General features: G+C 56.9%; 1 protein-coding gene across 1 annotated transcript in view; it reads left to right on the plus strand.

The window, feature by feature from the left end:
* RUSC2 (RUN and SH3 domain containing 2) overlaps positions 1 to 16,511 on the plus strand; it is a 31,563-nt gene extending 15,052 nt beyond the window's left edge. Inside the window, exons 3-11 of the mRNA XM_060236272.1 lie at positions 159 to 323; positions 1,607 to 1,750; positions 2,391 to 2,467; positions 3,382 to 3,556; positions 4,860 to 4,965; positions 6,192 to 6,238; positions 12,892 to 13,804; positions 13,912 to 14,091; positions 16,295 to 16,511. Coding sequence (XP_060092255.1) covers positions 159 to 323; positions 1,607 to 1,750; positions 2,391 to 2,467; positions 3,382 to 3,556; positions 4,860 to 4,965; positions 6,192 to 6,238; positions 12,892 to 13,804; positions 13,912 to 14,091; positions 16,295 to 16,475 — 1,988 coding nt within the window. The 3' untranslated portion in view covers positions 16,476 to 16,511. The remainder of the gene's footprint in view (positions 1 to 158; positions 324 to 1,606; positions 1,751 to 2,390; positions 2,468 to 3,381; positions 3,557 to 4,859; positions 4,966 to 6,191; positions 6,239 to 12,891; positions 13,805 to 13,911; positions 14,092 to 16,294) is intronic.
* Positions 16,512 to 18,137: the final 1,626 nt, after the last annotated feature.

An 18,137-nucleotide genomic window follows, 5' to 3' on the forward strand; every position in this document is an offset into this window, starting at 1 on the left:
CCCCCCCATGCCAGTCTGCAGCTGACGCTTGTGGGGTTGCTCCTGACGCTACTAACCTGCTGCTGTCTTTGTTCTTGTCTGTCTCCTCTCTTGGTTCCCCCCCTCCCCTCCCCCGCTCTCTCTGTCTCCTTGTGTGCCTGCCTTGGGGGGCCGTGTAGCCCACCACCTCTCTCCGCAAGCCCTCAAGTGGCGGGAGTATCGGCGAAGGAACCCCCTGGGGCTGGACCGCGTCTCGGGGCTGGCGGGCAGCCTGGACTGGAGGAACACCATCTTTGAGTTCCCAGGTGCCCTGGGTGCGGGACGCGCCACCTGCAGGCTCAAGGGTGCGCCCCAGCCAAAGGCGGGGCTCTCTGGGACCCCTGACCCACCAAAGGCGGCCACTGCCCCACCCCCCTTGGCTCCGACTTGGTGGGAAAGGAAGTTCCTGGTTTTGGCTCAGGGATGGAGTCTTCTCTCGGGGGTGGGAGTGCTCCAGTGGGGGGAGTCTTGCCGACGTCCGGGGCTTCAGGGGGGGTGCTGGGGGCAGCCCGAAAGAACAGCCTGACCAACCGGGGCGGCTCTTTCAAGAGGCGCCGTTGGCCCCTCATTTCCCTGGCTGAGCTGGAACCGGAGAATGTGGGACTCTAATCTGAGAGAAGCGGGTTCGATTCCTCACTCCTCCACATGCAGCTGCTGGAGTGACCTTGGGCCAGCCACAAGTTCTCGGTAGAGCAGTTCTCCCAAGAGCAATTTCTCTCAGAGCTCTCCCAACCCTACCTCCCTCGCAAGAGGGTCTGTCTGTTGTGGGGAGAGGAAGGGAAGGCGCTCTCTGAGACCCTGAGCGGAGGGCAGGATAGAACTCCAATCTCTTCCTCCTCTTCTGCCCCCACCCCCCTTGTGGGAGCACAGGCAGCTCAGCCTTCTGACCAGCCCACCGTTCCACCCCCCCCCCCCCGGGGTGCTAAAATCGGCTCCCACTTCAGGCTTCAGTTTGTTTTAGCTGTTACATCTCAGTCTCACCTTTTCCCACCAAGCAGCTCAGCCCTCTCCTCCTCCGCCTCTGTTGGATCCTCACAACCCCCCAGCGGGGTAGGCAAGGCCGGGCGAGAGCAGCAGCTTCCATGGGGGGAGGGGGATGGAATTCGAACCCGGGTCTCCCAGATCCAAGCCCAGCGTCCTGATCTCTTTGCCTGGGCATTGATTTCAGCGGAACGGGGACTCGTGGGTGGAGACGGAGCCCTGCCAGAGACCCCACTTGGGGGTCTTGTTCCTGAGCCTTTGCTGCCTCCTTGCCCCTCCGCTGTCTCTGTCCTCTGCTCCTCCCTCCCTCCCCCCTTCTTTGGAGGGCGGCTGTTCCCTCTGGAGGCAAAGGCCAGCCCTCCCTGGGGTCTGCGGGAGGAGGGAGTCCTGTGTTGCGCCCTGGTTGGGGCCTCCCTCTGGGGGAGAGGTGGGACTTGGCCCTTGGCTAAGGAAGGCTGCACTGTCTGGGCAAGGAATCCCGCCGCCCCACATCGGGAGGGCCAGGCAAAGGCGGCAGTGCCCCCTCCCGCTCTGAAGGTGAAGGCTGTGCCACCCAGGAACCAGCTCTGACCCTCCCCCCTTTCTCTCTGACCCCCCCCCCCCCCAGGGCAGGCTGTGAAGCCCCTGCCGCTCAACTACTCCGACTTCTTCCCCGACTATTTCTCCCTGGCAGAAAAGCCCCCCGCGGAATTCTGCCTGTCGCCGGATGGGAACGCGGAGTCCGTGTCAGTTGATCTCCTGCAGAAGAAAGGTGGGTCTTCTCCGCTGCAGCCACGGAGCAAGCGGGCGGGGGGCGGGGATCGGCAGCGGCCCCTTTGGGGGCTCGGAGCCCCCAGCTGCCTCAGCATCCCACTCTGCTGCCCTTCGAGGCTCTGGGGTGGTTGGGGGCCTTCTTGCTCAGGAGTCCCAGGGCCTGCCTGCCCAAGGCCCCTCTTGCTGCCCTGTGGGGGGGGGGGGGCTGTGGGGCCTCCCTCCTGCGTCTGGCCCAGCGAGTGGTGAGCAGGACAGGAGGGGCTTGAGAGGAGAGACGGTGGGGAGAGCAGGGGCCCTCTTCTAGGCAGGGCTGTCCGTGGGGTTCCTGCAGAGTCCCTTGTCTGCTGGAGAGGTGGGAACTGGGGCCACGTGGGTGGAAAATAAGGCCTTGTCTACTTACAGGAAGTTCTGACTGTAGAGTCCCTAGATCTACCCAACAGTGATCTGCTGCTGTGATTGGCTGTGGGTGCCTTTGAGGACAGGCGTGCTACAGAGGGGGCCAGCGGCTGGAAGCAGACCCTCTGGGGCGGGGCGGGGGAGGACAGCTGCCCCCACGGCATGGGGAGATGCGGGTGGGGTGTTGCCTTCCTCCCCTTCTGCCTTGGGCTCTCACCTCTGCGCTGCCATCTGTCTTCCAGGGCTGGTCAAGGCCATCAACACAGCCGTGGACTTGATAGTGGCACATTTTGGGACCAGCAGAGACCCCGGGGTGAAGGTGAGTGCGGGGGTTGGGGGCCCCTCCGAGGCATTGTGCTGGAAAAGGGCATCAGCAGAGCCCTGAAGCCCTCCTTGTGCTTCCCCCCAAAGAAACCTTCCCCGAACTGCGGGGGCGGGGGGGGGAGTGATCCTGTCGGGCCACGGATCTCTGCCCCTTTTCTGTCTGGACGTGTCTCTCTGGCACTTGCACCTCTCTGCTTTCCTGACTCTTTGGCACCTGGGAAGTCTTCTGCCACGTTGGCCTTCCTTCCTTCCTTCCTTCCTTCCTTCCTTCCTTCCTTCCTTCCTTCCTTCCTTCCTTCCTTCCTTCCTTCCTCCCTTCCCTCCCTCCTTCTTCCATCCCCTCCCTTCTTCCTTCCCTCCTCCCTCCCTTCCTTCCCTTCCCTCCCTCCTCCCTCCCTCCCTCCTGGTGTGGGAGGTCTTGGCTGCTCCTGGACCTGCTGGCCAGGTGGGTTGGGGGGGGAGGGATTCTGAAGGTGGGTGAGCCCCTCTGCAGAGCAGCAGCCCTTTCCTCCTCCTTGGGGGGAGGGGGTACTCAGGCACCTTCTGCATAATCCCAGGTCCTTGGCTGAGGCTGGGGAGGGCAGCAGGCAAGCTGCAGAATGCAGGCCAGGGTCATGTCTCCCCCCCCCCTCTTCCAGCAGCCAGCAGGGAATGTTCTGGGCTGTGTGGGCGAGGGGGCCAGCATGTTCCAAGTGCAGAAACCCCCCCCCAATTCCTGGAAAGGCTCAGCCCTGCCCACCCCGACTTTATAGCACCCCCCATGCCTGCTAGCAGTGGGGAGTGTCCCTTTGGCCCTCGGCCTGTCCCAGCCACAGCCAGTCTGCAGCGGACCACGGCGGAGCCCAAGCCCAGGGTGCCTCGGCTGGCTGTAATGCAGGGTCTCTCCTCCCCCCCCCGCCCCCTTTCCAGGCCAAGCTGGGGAACAGCTCCGTGAGCCCCAACGTGGGGCACCTCATCCTGAAGTACCTGTGCCCAGCCATCCGCAGCCTCCTGAGCGACGGGCTGAAAGGCCACGTGCTGGACGTGATCGTGGGCCAGAGGCGCAACGTCCCCTGGAGCGTGGTGGAGGCCTCCACTCAGCTGGGTAGGGATGCTGCTGTTGCCATGGCACCAGCCCTTGTCTTGCAGTGAGCGAAGCAAGGCCCTCCTCTGCTTGCTCCTATGGGGAGGGGGGAGGATTGGAGTCCCAGCCAGGAGAGATGAGGGTGGGGGGAGTCCTGGGGGGCCACCTCTATCTTGAGAGCCAGTTTGGTGGAGTGCTGAAGTGTGCGGACTCTTATCTGGGAGAGCCGGGTTTGATTCCCCACTCCTCCCCTTGCAGCTGCTGGAATGGCCTTGGGTTAGCCATAGCCCCCACATTGTCCTTGAAAGGGCAGGTTCTGGGAGAGCCAGTTTGGTGTAGTGGTGAAGTGTGCGGACTCTTATCTGGGAGAACCGGGTTTGATTCCCCACTCCTCCACTTGCACCTGCTGGAATGGCCTTGGGTCAGCCATAGCCCCCACATTGTCCTTGAAAGGGCAGCTTCTGTGAGAGCCAGTTTGGTGTAGTGGTGAAGTTTGCGGTCTCTTATCTGGGACAACCAGGTTTGATTCCCCACTCCTCCACTTGCACCTGCTGGAATGGCCTTGGGTCAGCCATAGCCCCCACATTGTCCTTGAAAGGGCAGCTTCTGTGACAGCCAGTTTGGTGTAGTGGTGAAGTGTGCGGACTCTTATCTGGGAGAACTCGGTTTGATTCTGCACTCCTCCACTTGCAGCTGCTGGAATGGCCTTGGGTCAGCCAGAGCCCTCACATTGTCCTTGAAAGGGCAGCTTCTGTGACAGCCAGTTTGGTGTAGTGGTTAAGTGTGTGGACTCTTATCTGGGAGAACTGGGTTTGATTCCCCACTCCTCCACTTGCACCTGCTGGAATGGCCTTGGGTCAGCCATAGCTCTGGCAGAGGTTGTCCTTGAAAGGGCAGCTTCTGGGACAGTTCTCTCAGCCCCACCCACCTCACAGGGCGTCTGTTCTGGGGGGAGAAGATGTGGGAGATTGTGAGCTGCTCTGAGTCTCTGATTCAGAGATAAGGGCGGGGTTTAAATCTGTGGTCTTCTTGTTCGGGAATGGAACCAGCATGATGATGGATTTGGGCTTGGTGGGCTTTATGGGGGGTGGGAGTCCCCTGGTCTCTTCCAGCCACCTGGGTGACCAAACCCTCCCAAGAAGATGTCTCAGGTAAGAGCTGTACCTGCGTGGTCCTCCTCCCTCCCTTGGACCTTTCCTTTGAAGGATGGCAGGGCGGGGGTGGGGGGAGAAGGGCTCAGAGGAATCTGGCCTCTTGTTGGGGGAGGGGGGAGACCCCGTTCCTTGCCTGCTCTGCCACTGACGCTCCCCCTCCTCCCTTGCAGGCCCCTCCACCAAAGTCCTTCACGGCCTCTGTGCCAAGGTCAGCCAGTTCCCGGAGCTCACCAGCCACACCATGCGCCTCAACGCCTTCCTCCTGGGCCTCCTCAAGTAAGCTGCGGATCGGCCCCTTTTAGGGCAGGGGGTTTGTGGGGGGGGGGGGTCTGTACCGGCTTTACTTAAAAGGGAGGGGGGACGCAGTTGAGCCCCCTGGGCTGCCAGTTGCTTGTGGGAGAGAGAGATCCACACAGCCCCACCTGCACTGAAGGCCTGTGATTCTGTGCTGTCACAACTCAGGGAGGGGTCTTACCAACTGCTGCCACCACTCTGGGTTAAGGGTCTCCCTTGAGAAGGTCCAGAGTTCCCTCCCAAGCCCTTCAGGTCTCCTATAGCTTAGGCCAAATAATGGCCGTGAGGACCAGGCAGAGGGGAAGAAAGGTTTGTTTTAAGGTCAGTGCAATATAACAATCAAGGTGCATAAAACAGTAAAAGGGGTGAAGAGGAAAATAACCAAATGCCCTAACGCGTCTGAACTTACTATCCCTACTGTCTCAGCCAGACCTAGCCTACTCACCCTTCCTCTAAGGGCAAGGGTCTCTCCCTGGCAGCAGCTCTGCCTCCTAGGAAAAGAACACCCACTTCCTGGGCTTGGCCTTTATATATTCTCTTCCCGGGCCCCGCCCCTCTCTGGGCCTGTTTCCCTCCGAAACCCTCGCTACCCAATCAGAGGGACGGGATTCTGGGAGATGTAGGCTTTTCGCCGAAGCTCCTAAGCAGGCTTCCCTGAGGCTGCAGGCCTCACTAGGCCCATGATCATGACGTGCACGCTTCAGAGGTCTGATCTGGATTGGGACCACTATGCAGGGAGAAGGGGCTTCACACAACCCCCTGGCACCAGTTTTCCGACCCAAAAATGGCCTTGGGGTTGGAGGGCTGGAACTGCCCTGCCTGGCCCCTCATTGCAATACCGTGGCTGGTTACCACGTTTGGCTGGAGGAAAATCCCAGCCCGTCATGAACTGGGCATGTGGGAAGAGCTATGGGGGGGGGGGTGTTTCTCCTTTCCACTTGCACTTGCAGCATTTGCTTTGGTGTGGAGAGCAGTGAGAGGCGGGTTCCAGTCCTGAGTCAGCCCTGGTGGCCACGGGCCACCCGTCCTCTGTCTTTCCCTCTACCTGATGCCCTCTGAGGGCAGAGGAGGACCCCGTGTGTGTGTGCTGTCTGCTTGCTTCTGGGGGGGAGGGCGGGAGAGAGGAGGGGCAGGCGGCCTCCTGGGGGCTGGGCCCTCCCTCCAGGGCCAGTTTCACTCCCTTCTCCTACTTTCTTCTTCTTCAACAGCATCCGGTCCTTGGAGTTCTGGTTCAATCACCTCTACAACCACGAAGGTAAGAACAAGCGGCCACGCTGGAATGGGGATGTGTCTGCGGCTATGGCAAGATTTGGACACCTGCAGGCTCAAGGGACCCCCCCTCCCGCCTCCAGCAGGAGAGCTCCGTTAGCCCCTGCTTCCTTTCTGGGGGAGGGAGTGGCAAACAGTCTCAGGGCAATGCTTGCCAACCTCCAGGTAGTGGCTGGAGATCTGGGATTGGAACTGGGGTCCAGTGACTGAAATCAGTTCCCCTGGAGGAAATGGTGGCTTTGAGATAATACAAGCCCAGAGTTGGTGGGGGACACAGGGCCATCCAGTCCAGCCCCCTGATCAGAACTGTCTGTTGTGGGGAGGGGAAGGGAAAGGCGATAGGAAGCCCCTTTGAAACAGCTTTGGGCAGAGAAATGCAGGGTATAGGAACGTCCTCCTCCTCTTCTTCTCTTCTCCTCCTCCTCCTCTTCTTCTTCTCCTCCTCCTCTTCTTCTCCTCCTCCTTCTCTACCTCTTCTTCTCCTCCTCTTCTTCTCCTCCTCCACCTCTTCTTCTCCTCCTCCTCCTCTTCTTCTCCTCCTCCTCCTCATTTTCTTTTCCTCCTCCTCCTTCTCTTCCTCTTCTTCTCCTCGTCCTCTTCTTCTTCTCCTCCTCCTCCTCCTTCTCTTCCTCGTCCTCTCCTCCTCCTCTTTTCCTTCTCCTCTTCTTCTCCTCCTCTTCCTCTTCTCCTCCTCCTCGTCCTCTTCTTCTCCTCCTCCTCTTCTTCTTCTCCTTCTCCTCCTCTTCTTCTCCTCCGTCTCCTCCTCCTCTTCTTCTTCTCCTCCTCCTCTTCTTCTCCTCGTCCTCTTAAGAACATAAGAACATAAGAGAAGCCATGTTGGATCAGGCCAACGGCCCATCAAGTCCAACACTCTGTGTCACACAGTGGCAAAAAATGTTATATACACACATACACTGTGGCTAATAGCCACTGATGGACCTGTGCTCCATACACTGTGGCTAATAGCCACTGATGGACCTGTGCTCCATATTTTTATCTAAACCCCTCTTGAAGGTGGCTATATTTGTGGCCGCCACCACCTCCTGTGGCAGTGAATTCCACATGTTAATCACCCTTTGAGTGAAGAAGTACTTCCTTTTATCCGTCTTAACCTGTCTGCTCAGCAATTTCATCGAATGCCCACGAGTTCTTGTATTGTGAGAAAGGGAGAAAAGTACTTCTTTCTCTACTTTCTCCATTCCATGCATTATCTTGTAAACCTCTATCATGTCACCCCGCAGTCGACGTTTCTCCAAGCTAAAGAGTCCCAAGCGTTTCAACCTTTCTTCATAGGGAAAGTGCTCCAGCCCTTTAATCATTCTAGTTGCCCTTCTCTGCACCTTCTCTAAAGCTATAATATCCTTTTTGAGGTGCGGCGACCAGAACTGCACACAGTACTCCAAATGAGACCGCACCATCGATTTATACAGGGGCATTATGATACTGGCTGATTTGTTTTCAATTCCCTTCCTAATAATTCCCAGCATGGCATTGGCCTTTTTTATTGCAAACGCACACTGTCTTGACACTTTCAGTGAGTTATCTATCATGACCCCAAGATCTCTCTCTTGATCAGTCTCTGCCAGTTCACACCCCATCAACTTGTATTTGTAGCTGGGATTCTTAGCCCCAATGTGCATTACTTTGCACTTGGCCACATTGAACCGCATCTGCCACGTTGACGCCCACTCACCCAGCCTCAACAGATCCCTTTGGAGTTCCTCACAATCCTCTCTGGTTCTCACCACCCTGAACAATTTAGTGTCATCCGCAAACTTGGCCACTTCACTGCTCACTCCGAACTCTAAATCATTTATGAACAAGTTAAAAAGCATGGGACCCAGTACCGAGCCCTGCGGCACCCCACTGCTTACCGTCCTCCACTGCGAAGACTGCCCATTTATACTCACTCTCTGCTTCCTATTACTCAGCCAGTTTTTGATCCACAAGAGGACCTGTCCTTTTACTCCATGATTCTCAAGCTTTCTAAGGAGCCTTTGATGAGGAACTTTATCAAAAGCTTTCTGGAAGTCAAGGTAAACAACATCTATCGGGTCTCCTTTGTCCACATGTTTGTTCACCCCCTCAAAGAAATGCAACAGGTTAGTGAGGCAAGATCTTCCCTTGCAGAACCCATGCTGAGTCTTCCTCAATAACCCGTGTTCATCAATGTGCCTACTCATTCTGTCCTTGATAATGGTTTCTACCAACTTTCCCGGTATTGAAGTCAGACTGACTGGCCTGTAGTTTCCCGGATCTCCTCTGGAACCTTTTTTAAAGATGGGGGTGACATTTGCTACCTTCCAGTCCTCAGGAATGGAGGCAGATTTCAATGAAAGATTACAGATTTTTGTTAGAAGATCCACAAGTTCAACTTTGAGTTCCTTCAGAACTCTCGGATGTATGCCATCCGGACCCGGTGACTTATTAGTTTTTAATTTGTCTATCAGTTGTAGGACCTCCTCATTTGTCACCTCAATCTGACTCAGGTCTTTCAACACCCCTTCCAAAATTAGTGGTTCTGGGGCGGGCAAAAAGTTCTCGTCTTCTACAGTGAAGACGGAGGCAAAAAATTCATTTAGCTTTTCAGCCATTTCCCTATCCTCCTTCAGTAATCCTTTTACCCCATGGTCATCCAATGGCCCCACTGCCTCCCTGGCTGGTTTCCTACTTCTAATATATTTGAAGAAAGTTTTATTGTTGGTCTTTATGTTTTTTGCAATATGCTCCTCATAGTCCCTTTTTGCCTGCCTGATCACAGTCTTGCATTTGATTTGCCACAGCCTGTGTTCCCTTTTACTAATCTCACTTGGACTGGTTTTCCACCGCTTAAAGGAGTCCTTCTTACCTTTTACAGCTTCCATTACTTTGTTTGTTAACCACGCAGGCCTTTTCTTATGCCTGTTTGTGCCTTTCCTAACTTGTGGTATGTATTTTATCTGAGCTTCTAGGATTATAGTTTTAAATAGCGTCCAAGCTTTCTCAAGGGTTTTGACCGTATGTACCTTTCCTTTCAGTTTCTTCCTCACATGCCTCCTCATCTCAGTGTATTTACCCCTTTTAAAGTTAAAGTTAAACGTGGTTGTGGTGGTCTTTTGTGGTGGTCTTTTTGGACAACTCCCTATTTATAGGGTGTGGTTGTGGTGGTCTTTTTGGACAACTCCCTCTTTTTGGACAACTCCCTATTTATACAAACGGTGAAATCAATAACATTATGGTCACTGCTCCCAAGCGGCGCAATCACTTTTACATCTCATCTCTCACCAAGTCTTGGGCATTACTTAGGACCAAATTACTTAGGACCAAATCCAGGATCGCCCCACCCCTGGTAGGTTCTGAGACCATCTGCTCCATAGCACAGTCATTGAGAGCATCAAGAAACTCAATCTCTTTCTCTCGACCAGAACACATATTGACCCAATCAATCTGCGGGTAGTTAAAATCACCTATTACAACACAGTTTTTACGTTTAGCCGCTATCTTTAAGCCTTCCATCATATTATAATCGTCCTCTCTCTTTTGATTTGGTGGGCGATAACAAACTCCCATAGTTAAATTTCCTTTTGGGCCCTCTATTTCAACCCAAAGCATTTCTAAAAGTGAATCTAATTCTCTGATCTCAGCCTTACTGGACCGTATATCCTCTCTGACATACAGAGCCACCCCACCTCCAACCCTTCCCTCCCTATCCTTCCGATATAGCTTATATCCAGGAATCACCGTGTCCCACTGATTCTCCTCATTCCACCAAGTTTCTGAAATTCCCACAATGTCTATGTTTTCTCCCAGCACTAAACATTCCAATTCACCAATTTTACTTTGAACACTTCTAGCATTTGCATACAAACATCTATAATTTCCCAGGCGAGCTAGGCCCGCCACCTTCCTCCTGCCGCCTCGAGACACTGGCAGACAGTCCATATTGTTTGTCACCTTCACAGTGGACAACTCCGGTCCGTTACCCGGTAGAAAAATAGCAGCTAACCCTTCATCTCTTTGAGACGAGTCCTCCCGAACCAGAGACATTTCATCTCCTGTCGGCTTTCCCCCAAGATTTAGTTTAAAAACTGCTCTGCCACCTTTTTGATTTTACGTGCCAGCAGCCTGGTTCCATCCGGGGACAAGTGGAGACCGTCTCTTTTGTACAGCTCCCGCTTGTTCCAGAAAGCATCCCAGTGCCTAACAAACTTAAACCCTTCCTCCTTACACCATCGTCTCATCCACACATTGAGACTTCTAATTTGTGCCTGTCTCTCCTGCCCTGCACGTGGAACAGGTAGCACTTCCGAGAAGGCTACCTTGGAGGTCCTGGCCTTAAGTCTCCCGCCTAGCAGCCTAAATTTTTCCTCCAGGACCTCACGACTGCATTTCCCCACATCGTTGGTGCCAACATGCACCACAACCACAGGCTCCTCCCCAGCACTGTCTATCAGTCTATCTACTACACGCGTAATGTCCGCTACCTTCGCACCAGGCAGGCAAGTCACCATACGGTCAGTACGCGGTTTCGCCACCCGGCTGTCTACTTGCCTAATGATCGAATCACCAACTACCAATACCCCCCCTCTCCCCCTGCTCAGGGATGGTTCCTTGGCGCGAAAGGATTCCCGCTCACCAACCGAAGAAGAGGTCCCTTCTGAGGGCGCATTCCCCTTATCCTCAGCACGGTGCCCTGTTCCCTCTCGACCCTCACGCTCTCTGGCAGCAACGGGGCTGCTACGTTCAGAGCGGGGCTCATCTAATATGCCCCCGAGAGTCTTCCCCAAGTGCCTAACTGACCGTCTCTGCTTCTCCAGGGCAGTCACCTCGGCCTCAAGGGTACGAACTCGTTCCCTGAGGACCAGGAGCTCCTTGCATCGAGCACACACCCAAGACTTCTGTCCTTTGGGCAGATAGTCATACATGTGACACTCAGTGCAAAACACTGGAAAGCCCCCAACCCCCTGCTGGCATTCTATCTTCATTGTATATATATATATATATTAAAATATACAGTCCTCTTTAAATGCTGTTTAAGTGGCTCCCCTTCTGGCGGGTCAACTTACCTAAACTTACCTTATTGGGAACTTACCTTATTTGGAGAACAAGGAAGCCAGGGATCTGGGTTCCTGCTCCTTAGAGAGCCCCTAGGCGAAGAGCCACAGGCCAAGAGCCCTTTAGCTCTCGCCCTTCGGCTCGCGCCAAAGGCTCGCGCCTTTGGCAAGGCGCAGCTTAAAATGCAAAGAGGTGGAGCAGGGCACTCCTCAGCAATCACTCTCAATCAGCAGCAATCACTCTCAATCTCTTTCACCCTTAAGGCAGTCAACCAAACAAAGAGCAGTCAACCAAACAAAGAGCAGTTCCCCAGCTATCACACCTTAGAATTTTAGGCAGCCCCACAAACCTTAGAATGTAGTCCTTCAAAACTCAGAAATTCTCAGCAATTTCTCCAGCTGTCTCAGCTATCAGAGCTGCTCTGCTCTGCTCCTCCCAGACCTCTGTGACCTCCCAGACCTCCCAGACCTCTCTTCTTCTTCTCCTCGTCCTCTTCTCCTCCTCCTCGTCCTCTTCTCCTTCTCCTCATCCTCTTCTTCTCCTCCTCCTCCTCTTCTCCTTCTCCTCCTTGTCTTCTTCTCCTCCTCTTCTTCTTCTCCTCTTCCTCCTCCTCATCCTCTTCTTCTCCTCCTCCTTCTCCTCCTCTCCTCCTCCTCCTCCTCTTATTCTTCTTCTCCTCCACCTCTTCTCCTCCTCCTCCTCTTTTCCTCCTTTTCTTCTCCTCCTCTTCTTCCCCTCCTCCTTCTCCTCTTCTTCTCCTCCTCCTCTCCTCCTCCTCCTCCTCTTCTTCTTCTCCTTCTCCTCTTCTTCTCCTCCTCTTCCTCTTCTCCTTCTTCTCCTCCTCTTCTTCTTCTCCTCCTCTTCTTCTCCTCCTCCTCTTCTCCTCCTCCTCTTCTCCTCCTCCTCCTCCTTGTCCTCTTCTCCTCATCCTCTTCTTCTTCTCCTCTTCCTCCTCCTCTCCTCCTCCTCCTTCTCCTCCTCTTTTCCTTCTCCTCCTCCTCGTCCTCTTCTTCTCCTCCTTCTCTTCCTCCTCTTCTTCTCCTTTTGCCTTCTATACCCCGGGGGCAGGAGGGGCTGGAACTCCAGGGTCTGCAGCCAGTTGGAATGGACATCAGCCGGACTTGGTAGCTGAGTCAGGGTGGGGGGGAGAAGGAGCCCTTTGGCTGTTGATCCTTAAATCCCTGGGGGATGGGGTCTTTGTGGCAGCCACGACAAAGCCCGTTGTCAGCAGAGGAGACGGAATCCTTTCAGTCTCTCTAGAACGGCTACTCTTGTAAGGGTCAAGTCTTACAGTTCCCCTGTGGGTTCCCTGGCCCCACAGTCCTGAGTGTCCCCTGCTGGCCTCTGTCTCCTCCCCGAGAGGGGTGTGGCCGGCTGGTTCACAGGCAGGTTGGAGGCCCGTCAGGAATCATCGCAGGCCTCTGGGCCAAGAGAGAGTCTAGAGATGAAGTTCCAAGACCCTCCAGAGGGTCTTCCCAGAGGCTTGGGCTCCCCGGAGGCTTCTGCTGTTCTGCCCCTGGCCCTGGCCCGTGGGAGGCAGGGGTGGGGAGGGGAGGGGCTGGGGCACGAAGGGGTGGCTGACGTGTGTGCCCGTCTTCCCTGCAGACATCATCCAGGCGCACTACCAGCCGGTGGGCTTCCTGTCGCTGTCCCACGGGGTGTGCCAGGGCCTCTTCGAGGAGGTGCTGCTGCTGCTCCAGCCGCTCTCCCTGTTGCCCTTCAGCCTGGACCTCCTCTTCGAGCACCGCCTGCAGCAGATGGGCAAGGAGCAGGAGCAGTGCAAGGAGCTGCTCCGCACCCAGCAGGGCCTGGTGCTCTCGGCCCACTCCACCCTCCAGCTCATGAGGACCCCCCGGGGGGGCAGCAGCAGCAGCGAGCCCAGCTGGGGGGCTGAGGAGGACAACCCTGGGCACCGCGGGGAGGAGGAGGCGGGCCGCGTCAAGGGCGTGGGGGCCCCCGGAGGAGGCGGCAGGAGGGAGGAGGAGGGAGGCGGGGAGCACAGGGACGTCCTGGTGGCGGCTGCAGGGCTGAGGAAAGACAAGCAGGCCAGCTGGTGGTACCAGCTCATGCAGAGCTCGCAGGTCTACATTGAAGGGTCTACAGCAGAAGGCGCTCGCCTCATCCGCTACGAGCGGAAGAAGAAGGCGGTTGGGGGGGTGGGGACCAAGCAGCAGGCCGAGGCCAGGAAGGGGCCCCCCCCGAGGGAAGGGGTGGTGGAAGGGGCTGAGGCGTGCCCCGTCACCGAGGGGCCCCGCCCAGAGCCTGCCCAGAAGCTGGAGCCCTGGGCCCAGGGGGGGCAGGTAGGGAAGGAGAAGAGCCGCCCCTTCTGGATGGGCAGCCCCCCCGACTCCGTCCTCACCGAGCTGAAGCGCACCAAGGAGAAGGAGCGGGGGCCGGTCCCCGGACAGGGCCCTCCCCCCGGGCAGAGCAGCGCCTGCAGCCCCGAGAGCAGCCAGCCCAAGTGGGGCCACCTCTTTGGCTCCCGGAAGGCGACCAAGGAACCCAAGCAGAGCAGCAGGTAAGCAAGGAGGCTGGGAGGCCTCCTCTGAGGATGCTCTCGGTGGCTCGTGGCCCGAGGGATGTTGCGCAGATGAATTTGTCCCTTGACGGCAGCCTTCCTCCCAGGATGCCGTCGGGCTGGCTGAGCCTGGACCGCTCCGTGTTCCAGCTGGTGGCCCAGACCGTGGGGGCCGGAGGGGCGTGGAAGGAGGCGGCCTCGGAGCCGGAGAGGGGGCCAGCAGACTGCACTTCTGCCTGCCCCAAGCGGCAGCCGCTGGAGAGGAACCTGTCCCCAGAGACCCCCTGGTGAGTGGAAGAAGAAGAATTGCAGATTTATACCCCGCCCTTCTCCCTGAATCAGAGCGGCTCACAATCTCCCATGTCTTCTACCCCCACAACAGACTTCCTGTGAGGTAGGTGGGGCTGAGAGGGCTCTCACAGAAGCTGCCCTTTCAAGGACAACCTCTGCCAGAGCTATGGCTGACCCAAGGCCATTCCAGCAGGTGCAGGTGGAGGAGTGGGGAATCAAATTCCATTCTCCCAGATAAGAGTCTTTGAACCTAAGAAGAAGACCGTAGATGTATACCCCGCCCTTCTCTCTGAATCAGAGACTCTGAGCAGCTCACAATCTCCTAAATCTTCTCCCCCCACAACAGGCACCCTGTGAGGTGGGTGGGGCTGAGAAGGCTCTCCCAGCAGCTGCCCTTTCAAGGACAACTCCTACGAGAGCTGACCCAAGCCATTCTAGCAGGTGCAGGTGGAGGAGTGGGGAATCAAACCCAGTTCTCCCAGATAAGAGTCCGCACACTTAACCACTACACCAAACTGGCTCTCCCAGAAGCTGCCCTTTCAAGGACAACCTCTGCCAGAGCTATGGCTGACCCAAGGCCACTCCAGCAGCTGCGAGTGGAGGAGTGGGGAATCAAACCCGGTTCTCCCAGATAAGAGTTCGCACTTCACCACTACACCAAACTGGAGGCGGGCCAGGGTTGCTTTGTGTGGGCTGAGAAATAGTGCCCCCCCGCCAGGGTCAGTTCTCAGCCGGGCTGGTGGTCAGATGCAAACACTCGCTGCAGGTGGTATCCACAGGAGAAACACCCAATAGGGATCAGTGTGGTTGTGGCAGCCCGCTGGGGCAAGGGATGGAGAGGGATAGAATTTAAGCATGGACTTCTCTGGATCCAGAGCTCTGGGAGTGAAACGGAGGTGGGCTGGGGAACCTCAGAAGAGCCCTGCTGGGTCAGACCAGGGAGAGTCCATCTAGTCCAGCCTCCTCTCTCACACAGTGGCCAGCCAGTTCCTCTGGAGGGCCAACAACAGGGCAGAGAGGCCGAGGCCTTCCCCTGAGAAGAACATCAGAAGAGCCCTGCTGAGTCAGACCAGGGAGGGTCCATCCAGTCCAGCCTCCTGTCTCACACAGTGGCTAACGAGTTCCTCTGGAGGGCCAACAACAGGGCAGAGAGGCTGAGGCCTTCCCCTGGGAAGAATGTCAGAAGAGCCCTGCTGGGTCAGACCAGGGAGGGTCCATCTAGTCCAGCCTCCTGTCTCACACAGGGGCCAACCAGTTCCTCTGGAGGGCCAACAACAGGGCAGAGAGGCTGAGGCCTTCCCCTGAGAAGAACCTCAGAAGAGCCCTGCTGGGTCAGACCAGGGAGGGTCCATCTAGTCCAGCCTCCTGTCTCACACAGTGGCCAGCCAGTTCCTCTGGAGGGCCAACAACAGGGCAGAGAGGCTGAGGCCTTCCCCTGGGAAGAACATCAGAAGAGCCCTGCTGGGTCAGACCAGGGAGGGTCCATCTAGTCCAGCCTCCTGTCTCACACAGGGGCCAACCAGTTCCTCTGAAGGGCCAACATAACAGGCAATAGAAGCTGAGGCCTTCCTTTGACCCTGCCTCTCAGCACAGAGCCCCAGAGACATGCGGGCTCCCTTCAGACACTGTGGGGCTAGTAGCCATTGTTGGGCCTCTCCTCCATGAATCTGTCTAGCCCCTTTCAAGCCATCTGTGTTCCTGGGCATCACTTCCTCCCACATTTCCATCCACCTGTAAAGTTGTCTTTCCTGCTGTCCATCCTGAGCCCGTCGGCTTCATTGGATGCCCTCACGGTCTAGTCTTTCTCTGTGTCCGCTCTCTCCACCCTCATGCATACTTCTGTAAACCTCCACCGTGTCCTCCCCTGCCCCCGGCCACCTCTTTTCTATGTGGGAAAAGTCCCAGATTCTTCAGCCTTTCCTCAGAGGGAAGATGTGCCAACCTCTTTGCCACCGCAGCTGCCCTCTCCTCCCCTTTCCCCAGCTCTGCCGTGTCCCTTTTGTGTTCCGGCCCCCTGAACAGCTGCTCTGTGCCTCTGTCATTACAAGGGAGGCTGCCACGTTAGTGAGCGAGGAGCGCCTTTGCCCCCAGGCTTCCTGGCTGGGCGTGGCTCTCCCACCTCCCCAGCAGCTGCTCTGGCCCCGCCTGGGCCAGACGCCACCTACGTGGGCCCTCATGTCTTTCCACTTCCCTCCCCAGGGAGGTGAAGGCCCTTTGCCACCACATCGCCACAGAGGCCGGGCAGCTGAGCTTCAAGAAGGGAGACATCCTGCAAGTGACGGGCAAGGTGGACGCTGACTGGCTGCAGTGCAGCAGAGGAGCTGAGAGCGGCCTGGTGCCCATCATGTACGTCACGCACATGGAAGACGAGGACTATTGACAGGACGGGGCACCAGGCTCCTGAAGGACAGCCACCAGGCGGAGCAGGGGTGGGCAGGTCGTGCCTCCTCCCTCCGTGGTCCCTGAGAACGGACTTCTTGTGCCCCTCCTCTGCCCTGCTCCGCGGGGGCTGGCAGGGATCTCTCTTGCCCAGCATCATCGTGCATGCTCTCTCTGGGACCCCCCCTCCTCCTCCCCTCCAGCCATCATCCAAGATAAGCATCGGTCTGCAGGGACAGAGACACCTGGGGTGGGGTAGGGGTGCCCTCCTGACGTCTGACAGGGCAGCCTGTGTGCAACTACAGTTCCCAGCATGCATTGCTCCTCTTCCGCGGTGGGGGTGGGCAGGCGGGGGTCCCTCCTGCTGGCTGCTGGAAGCTCGGTGCTCCCTGCTGTTAACGCGAGCGGGCCGTGGAGGGCCGGGGGGGGGCCGGCGGGAGTCCAGCCAGTGTCTGTGTCTGTGTGTCGTGGTTTGGTAGCAGTCGACAGCTGTTCTGTGGTAGAAGTAGCGGGTTCGTGAGCGTTGCCCCCCCCAGCGGGGGGGACTGGGGAGTAGGGGGAGGGGCCATGTGGGGATGGGGGAGGGGCAGTGCTTCCAGCCCAAAGTGGGCAGGTACCGCCCCGCCATCCTGGGCAAGTGGCTGTGGGTTTTGTTCCAGGCCAACGGCTATTGGGTTTTTAAGGTTTTTGCATGAGAGAGAAGCGCAGCAGCTGGAAGGCCCCGGAGGCCGCCGGGCCGGTGGAACTGCCTGCCACAGGAGTCTGAAGGAGGGCGGGGGGTCACCTGCTGCTGTGTTCCATGCCCACTTAGGGGACAAGCTGTGTAGGGAGTGGGTGCCCTGCCAGGCTCAGTGTAGCTAACGCAACAGTATTATTGCAAAGGCCAGCCGAGGTATAGCCCCCCCTCCCCTCAGCTGGTCCTGCCCGGGCGTCTCTGCCGCTGCAAAGCGGGCCCTTCGGTGTACATTCGGCTCTTGCGGACATGGCGCCATTGTTTAATTTGTACTTTTGGCGTTAGAACAGGGTGTCTCGCCTTTATTTATTTCTTTATTTATGATGCACATTAATTAAAAAAAGGTGCTGATGAGAGGAGCCGCCTTCTGGAGTCATGACTGCTGACGCTGCCTTGCCTTCCCATGGGTGCCCGATGCCTTCCGCACCCTGCCCCTGATGTGGGTTGCGGAGGACGGGGAAGACGTTGGGCGCTGCGGGGGAGGAAGACTCCAAACTGTGTCCCGAGAAGGTCCACGAGATGTCTCCTGCACAGGCAGGGGGGTGTCGCTGAAGGTCCCCCACCCCCCAATTAGCCCCATGGCGATGCCGTTTCCCCTGCTGTCCCACAAAAGGGCTTTTAGATTTTTGAGAAAAATCAGCAATTGCTGTTATGCTACAGAGCGATATTTTCATGGCAACCTGTTGCTGCGATCCACTAGTTTCTCTGAATTCTCATCTTTCGTTTTTCCAAAAACGGCTATTGCCCTTTTTATTGCCAAGATACAAGGGGAAAGGCCAAGTTGGCTTCTGAATGGAACGAGAAGGGGGAGCTGCAAGAGCACTGCAGCGAGTCAGGAGTTCACGGCTTAATTGATTGTGCAACACACACACACACGCCCCAAATCATGCAGTGGCAATGAAACCAACTGGAGAATCTCAGCGGGAAGGC

Source organism: Heteronotia binoei, chromosome 4 (genome assembly GCF_032191835.1).
Source record: "Heteronotia binoei isolate CCM8104 ecotype False Entrance Well chromosome 4, APGP_CSIRO_Hbin_v1, whole genome shotgun sequence".
In the NCBI taxonomy this organism is placed as follows: Eukaryota; Metazoa; Chordata; class Lepidosauria; order Squamata; family Gekkonidae; genus Heteronotia; species Heteronotia binoei.